Source organism: Bison bison, unplaced genomic scaffold (assembly GCF_000754665.1).
Source record: "Bison bison bison isolate TAMUID 2011002044 unplaced genomic scaffold, Bison_UMD1.0 scf7180017864236, whole genome shotgun sequence".
NCBI lineage: Eukaryota > Metazoa > Chordata > Mammalia > Artiodactyla > Bovidae > Bison > Bison bison.
In genome coordinates, this window is record NW_011494808.1 from 2,250,702 (window position 1) to 2,257,981 (window position 7,280).

A 7,280-nucleotide genomic window follows, 5' to 3' on the forward strand; every position below is an offset into this window, starting at 1 on the left:
TGCGAAGAGCTGACTCATTGGAAAAGACTCTGATGCTGGGAGGGACTGGAGGCAGGAGGAGAAGGGGACGACAGAGGATGAGATGGCTGGATGGCATCACTGACTCGATGGACATGAGTCTGAGTGAACTCCGGGAGTTGCTGATGGACAGGGAGGCCTGGCGTGCTGCGATTCATGGGGTCGCAAAGAGTCGGACACGACTGAGTGACTGAACTGAACTGAACTAAGGGGAAATTTACAATGAAGAGAACTTCTGTGAAGCACATCACATTCCCTCGTCCCTGGAACCGCTGATCAGCTTTTGGTCAAATGATTCCTGTACCTCATCCTTACTGTAACATGTTACGTGTGTTAGTTGCTCAGTCGTGTCCGATTCTTTGCGACCCCATGGATTATAACCCGCCAGGCTCCTCTGTCCATGGGATTCTCCAGGCAAGAATACTGGAGTGGGTTGCCATGCCCTGCTCCAGGGGATCTTCCCGACCCGGGGATCGAATCCAGATCTCCTGCACTGCAGGCAGACTCTTTACTATGTGAGCAGGAAATACTAGGATATAAACTCCGCAAGGGGAGGGATTTCTGTTTCCTTGGCTTTGTCTCTCTGCTTATTTTTTCAGTGCTTTAGCAGTTCTCAAGGTTATCCACCCCTATCCATTCATGGATAAGGTTGGGGGAGGGGAGTTTGTCTCAACCATTCCCAACCATAGGAATATTTGTGAATATCTAGGTGTTGGAGAGGACTCTTGAGAGTCCCTTGGACTGCAAGGAGATCCAACCAGTCCATCCTAAAGGAGATCAGTCCTGGGTGTTCTTTGGAAGGACCGATGCTAAAGCTGAAATTCCAATACTTTGACCACCTGATGTGAAGAGTTGACTCACTGGAAAAGACCCTGATGCTGGGAGGGATTGGGGGCAGGAGGAGAAGGGGACGACAGAGGATGAGATGGTTGGATGGCATCATCGACTCGATGGACATGGGTTTGGGTGGACTCTGGGAGTTGGTGATGGACAGGGAGGCCTGGTGTGCTGCGGTTCATGGGGTCGCAAAGAGTCGGACATGATTGAGCAGTTGAACTTAACTGAACCGAGAGATATTTTTGATTGTCATCACTAGGGGAGGAGTGCTGTCAGTGCCTAGCGGCTGGAGACGGGATGCTGCTAAATAGCCTACCATTCACGGGCCAGTCTCCACACAACAAAGAATCCTGTTCGTGCTCAGTTGCTTCAGTCGTGTCTGACTCTTTGCAACTCCATGGACTGTAGCCCACGAGGCCCCTCTGTCCATGGGATTCTCCAGGCAAGATTACTGGAGTGGGTTGCCATGCCCTCCTCCAGGGGATCTTCCTGACCAAGGGATTAAATCCACGGCTCCTGCCTCTCCTACTTTGCAGGCAGATTCTTTATCACTGAGCCACTGGGGAAGCCCAGTGTTATGTGGGCTACAGCTAAGAATATCGGGTCCCCAACGTCAGTAGGGCTGAAGTCAAAAAACCCTGACTGCTCCAGACAATGCCCGGCTGGAGGGAGAGCTCAGGGGAAGCTTTCTGAATGAATGAATCAAGAGTGGATGAGCCATCCTTGTGGCCCTGGAAGCTGTCCTGTCTTCTAGATTCTCCTCCTCTGGGAAGGGGCAGAGAGGGGATGAGGGCCATGGGCAGGCTCTGTGCAGCGCTCCGGCCCCTCCAGGAACTTCCCAGGGAGCTCTCGGCCTGGGGCAAGGGAAGAGGAGCCACGATCCCAGCAGGGAATTTGCTTTAGGCTTGAGCTCCCCTCTGCTCAAGCCCCACAAGCACTGTGTGTGCCCCTTGGCCTGTTATGGGGGCTCGGTCATGAGGTGCAGGAACATGGCAGGCAGGGAGGTCATGGCTGCCTGGCCCCTGGCCTTGGGACCCCAGCCCTCCGCCTGCCCGGAGTCTCCAGGGTGGAGACTCAGCCCTGCAGTTCTGGCCCTCGCCTCTCTGGCCCCTGCTCGCCAGCCTCCCACTCACCAGGGCTCTGGAGTTGGGTTTGGCCCCTTTATCCAGAAGCACCTTGGCCACCCTGTGGTGGCCGCAGTGGGCGGCCACGTGGAGAGGGGTCAGATGATCCAGGGTGATGTCATCAATCTCTGCGTTGTATTGCAATAGGAGTCGGACACAGTCGAGGTGGTCTCCCTGAGCCGCCATATGGATCGGGGACAGGCCATTCTGGTGAAGAGGGAAAGCAAGCAATTGCAAAGGAAATGAACACAGACATTCAGGGCACCGAGTCCAACCTCGCTTCCCGTCTCCTCCCTAGCTGCAGTGCCTCCACATGGCTCTTGAGTGAGCCTGGTTTGTTCTGGCCTCCACACTCCTGCTGGTCTCGGATAGCAAACCTTCCCCTTCCCACTCGGCCAAATGCTCCAGGCCTGGAGGTGGTGTACACAGCACTGGGGCAGCCTGACAGCTTTAGCCCCACCCAGGAAGATTAAGACCTCATATTGGAACTGAGGGCCTTCTAGCCCTGAAAGGACTTTGAGAACAACTATTTTGTTTTCTTTTTAACATCATCCAGTCCACCCCAGGCTCTGAAGACTCCCTGAGCACTCAGTTTCTGTCTTTTCTGGAGCTCAGGTAAAAGAGATGAGGCCACATCTAGAGCTGAACAGACAAATGACAGCCTGAGGCTCAAAGCCGGCCCACTGCCTGTGCTTGTCAGTAAAGTTTTATTAGAACAGGGCGGCTTGTTTACACATTAGCCAGGGCTGCTTTCCCACTCCAGTGACGGACTTGAATCATTGTGACCTTGACCATGGCCTGCAAAGCCTAGAAGTATTTAATATCTGGCTCTTCAGAGAGAAAGTTAGCCAACCTTGATCTAGATAATAGAGCTGAGTGCCTCCCATGTGCCAGGCACTGGGGCCAACATTGCATACAGTGGCGAGGTTAGCGGTAGTAGCCTGTCTGTTTCTCAGAAATGGGATTCTACTCTGGGTCGGCCTGACCTGCAGCCCATGCCTAAAAGATGCTCTTCGCAGAAAGGAAGCCCACACCTTGGTTTTGGCTTGGATGGGTGCCCCGTGGTCCAGCAGGATCTCTGAGATTCGCAGGTGCCCATTCCGAGCTGCACAGTGGAGAGGTGTCAATTCATCCTTTAAAAGACAGTCAAAAAGAGAAAGCCCCAGAGGTGCCCATCAGAGGCTGCTGGAGAGAGCATCATCCCAGCCGGAGGGGCACATCGAGTCCTTAAGGATTAGCTCGATGGAGCTGTCTGGTCTCCAGCTGCCCCTGCGGGCTGCTCTAGAGGCTGGACGCCCTCCCCCCAGCTGGCCACGGAGAGCCCACCTCCCGGAGTGGGGCCCTGGCAGGTAGCACTCCCTCCCCGGGCCTCGGTGTGCAGCTTGCTGGCACCCACCTTGGTCCTTGTTTCTATTTGGGCCCCGCGGTCCAGCAGGAGCCGCACCATGATCACGTTCCCCCTGCGGGAGGCGATGTGCAGCGGCGTGATGCCGTTCTGGAAGGAGGGACAGACTGTCAGGACATGCATCCTCCTGGGGGGAGGAGCAGCTGCCCCGCGGCCCCCACCCCGGTGCCCCCACCCCAAGACAGGCAGCCAGCCTGAGCCCACTGCTAGGACTCTTCTTGCCTAAGAAAGATTTCCAAGCCTCTAAGGACAGGCCAGCATCGTGGTTCATCCCCAAAAACTAGCCAAGCTGGGTCTCCCAGGGAGTCAACAACACGGGCTGGCTGCAGTCTCTTAGAAACCCACCCGCCGGGAGCCTTAACAGACTCCAGGCTGAAATGCGAGGATGTCCTCGGTGCCACGAGAGGTGCGGGCATTGGATTCTAGACCCTCAGCCACCGCACGTGTGTGGGCACCCCCACCCCCACCCCCGAGAGCCTCACCTGGGGTGTGAAGTTGACGCTGGCTCCGCGGTTGAGGAGCAGCTGGGCTACGTTGAGGTTCTCGTAATGAGCTGCGATGTGGAGGGGGGTGAATCCCGTCTGGGGCACAAAAGAGGACGAGCAGCATTGTACTGCGTGCATTGTCATTTCTACCCAGGATCAGCCCAGGCTCCGAAAAGCTGGCAGGACCAGAGGACCCCACACATGGGCAGATTTGGACCGAAGGGGTCATCAGACATCCCACAGCAAGTTACATCCAAAAGTGAGGTGCTGCCTATAGGGGGGCACCCAGTCTCTGGATTCACATGGACAAACCACAGACCAGGGTCACCTCCAGCCCTTCAGACGGGGCCCAATCCTCTGAACGGCTACTTCTGAAGAGATTTTCATGAATGAGAGAAGCGTTATGGGGTTATGACTTTAATCCTCGGGACAGTTTCAGCCGCTGCAGGGCTGTGATGACTCAGCTGGGTGGGTGAGGCAGACCTCTGACCTTTGGTGTGTCCCTTGCCATTATTCTGTTCCTGACCTTGCCCCACGAGTAATAACCCAGGTAGAGTTTTCCAGATGGAACCCCATGACTTTGGGGTGGGGGGTGGGGGGGTGCTGCATAACTGACTTGGTGCAAATACATCATCTCCCCTGGGAGGGAGACATTTACAGCCTAAACTTACAAACGGTGTGAACATCGAACAGCGTGGGCAGATGGCGGGCTGGCCAGGCCCCCAGGAGCCGCTTCAGGGTCCCCTCTCCCTGTGGGGACGCCCACCTCCCTCTACCAGGGGATGGCTGGGGAATGGGCTGGAATACAATTCTAACACCACCAGGGGTCAGGCGCTGGATTCCAAGCCCTATTCTGGTCAGACACCCCTCCTGTCTCTCCCGGACGCTGCTCTGAATGACCCAGCACGTGTTTCTCCGCGTTGCCGGGGAATTTAAAGTGTGGCGCTAGTGTGGCTGCTGGGAATGGCGGGCGTGGCGCGGCTTGCTCGGGGTGCACACTGGGGCTTCTCTGGTCTGGGCTGGTCCCAGGGAACTAGCGGGGAATGCTTGGGCCCCCGAGGCCTCCCAACCAGGGCCCCAGGGTGCTCCCAGCCCCGCCGGGCGCCTCACCTTGGAAAGCACGTCGGGGTTGGGGTCGTTCTGCAGCAGCACGGCGGCCGTCCGCGTGTCGTCGTTGCGGGCTGCGATGTGCAGGGCGGGCAGGCGCACCTTGCCTTTCGTGCCGTAGTTGATGAGGTGTGCCACTACGTTCTCGTGGCCCTGCTGCAGGGCCACGGCCAGCGGGGTGAAGCCGTCCTGGCGGGGGCAGAGGAGAGACTCCTGTGTGCTGACCGACCTGACCGCTCCGTCCTCAGGGCGGGACCTGCGCTTCAGCGCTCAGGGCCCTTGCCCTCGGCCTGGGAGCGCCTCCCTCCTCCACGTCCTGCAAGCTCAGCTTAGTCGGCGCCTCCTCCCTAATGCCTTCCTTGGCTACACTTTCATTCTCTGCCATCTCACAGCACGTACGATAACTCTCCTATAGCACTTAACTAATTTTTCCTTTATGACTTGTTCCGAGCTCTTTTACTGAGCGCTGTACTGCCCTGTCTCTCTGCCTTCCTCCCTCTCACGTCATCACCCCGTGTCAGGACAGGGCCCTGGACGGATGACCGACAATCAGGCCTTCATCCATTTCACAAAGATTACTGAACACCTACCAAACGCTGGAAACCACAACAGGCACCGAGGTTTCAATTCTGAGCTACTGCTATTAAGCTCCTCGGTGTGTACAGGGGCACAGGGCCCCCTTGAACTGGCGAAGCAGAATGAAAACATCCATCTAATCATTGAGTCGTCTGATGCTAAGAGTCAAGAGAAGCTTTGGTTTCGTCTACTCCGATTCCATCATTTCACCAGTGACAAAACTCAGGGTCAAGTGACTCGTCCAAAGGTGTTTGTGGGCTCAGAGCAAGACGTTTATACTTCTTCTAAAGGTCTGAGGCACACCTGTCACCCACATGCATGCATGCCCCCCACCCCTGCCCAGCCTCCAGTGTTGGTCACAGTGGGAATGACAGATTCACCCCTGCGGTAATTTCTCTGGTACGTGTCTGGGCATCCCACAACAGCTGTGACTTTGTCTCTCAGCTCCTTGCAGGGTCTGACAGTGCCCTGGATGCTCATCACGACAGAGGATGCATCCCAAGCCATGTCCCAGGAACCCATGCCCCTGTGACCCTATCCTCCCCCCAAGACATGTTCAGCCATGAGGCCACATCCCCAAGGTACTTACTTCTGTGGCTACATTCTGATTAGCTCCGTTTTCCAGCAAAAATTTAACCACCTCCAAGTGATTCTCTTGTGCTGCCATGTACAGGGGGGTAAAGCCTTTCTGTAAACCAAGAGGAAAAGCCATTGGAATCCAGCCATGTCACTGCTGCTGCTGAGTCACTTTAGTCGTGTCTGACTCTGTGCGACCCCATAGACGGCAGCCCACCAGGCTCGCCCATCCCTGGGATTCTCCAGGCAAGAACACTGGAGTGGGTTACCATTTCCTTCTCCAATGCATGAAAGTGAAAAGTGAAAGTGAAGTCGCTCAGTCGTGTCCGGCTCTTAGCAACCCCGTGGACTGATGCTAAAACCGGTGCAAAATCCTCCAAACTGAAGGACGGCTCTTCCAATATCCTGTTTCCACCCAGCCCTGGGGGCAGCATTCCCACCTGTGTCTCCAGCTGTCAAAACTCATTACACTTTGCGGTGGCGAAGCGGGGTTACTGCAAAAGGCCTCCAGGTGGGGTGACCCTCCCCAGAAGTCTGCTTCTGCCCCTCCCAGAATGGTCAGCCTCTTCTGTGCACACACACGGCCCACTAATTTCACTCCCTTCTTCACACTCCCCCCCACCCCGCCATAATGCCTCTCCATACATAGATGAGACACAGCTAAACAAGACATATTATTCAACTCCAGGAACAGGGTCCACAATGACCCAGCCCACCATGCTCAGAATGCCCACTGAAGCAGGAAAAGGCAAGAAAGCATTTGGAGATGCCTGAATACACACGGACTTGGCCACACAGTGCGTGTACCCCCCTCCACTCCCCGGGGTGAAGCGGACGGGCAGCCCCACCAGCCCCTGGGGCCCGAGCATCACCTGCGACTGGGCGTTGACGTTGGCGCCATAGTTGACGAGCTCCCGGACCACCTCGTCCTGACCCGCCAGGGCCGCGATGTGCAGTGCCGTGTTCCCCTTCTGCAACACAGGGGCGGACAGGAGGTTCCCGGGGCCTGCCGCAGCTGGGGGAAACATGCGCCAGCCCCGGGCAGGCAGCAGGCTTCCTTTGTGGCCCCAGGGGGCACACAGCATACACTCCTGTGCCTGACCCACCAGACCTCGTGAGCGGCACCGGAAGCCCGGGGAGGGAAATGCTTCC

General features: G+C 56.6%; 1 protein-coding gene across 1 annotated transcript in view; it reads right to left on the reverse strand.

Moving 5' to 3' along the window:
• The window catches only part of LOC104993262 (ankyrin-1-like), a 73,562-nt gene that overhangs the window by 26,622 nt on the left and 39,660 nt on the right, over positions 1-7,280 (reverse strand). Inside the window, exons 7-13 of the mRNA XM_010846443.1 lie at positions 7,001-7,099; positions 6,142-6,240; positions 4,980-5,165; positions 3,867-3,965; positions 3,376-3,474; positions 3,014-3,112; positions 1,989-2,186 (exon numbers count right to left, since the gene is read on the reverse strand). Coding sequence (XP_010844745.1) covers positions 1,989-2,186; positions 3,014-3,112; positions 3,376-3,474; positions 3,867-3,965; positions 4,980-5,165; positions 6,142-6,240; positions 7,001-7,099 — 879 coding nt within the window. The remainder of the gene's footprint in view (positions 1-1,988; positions 2,187-3,013; positions 3,113-3,375; positions 3,475-3,866; positions 3,966-4,979; positions 5,166-6,141; positions 6,241-7,000; positions 7,100-7,280) is intronic.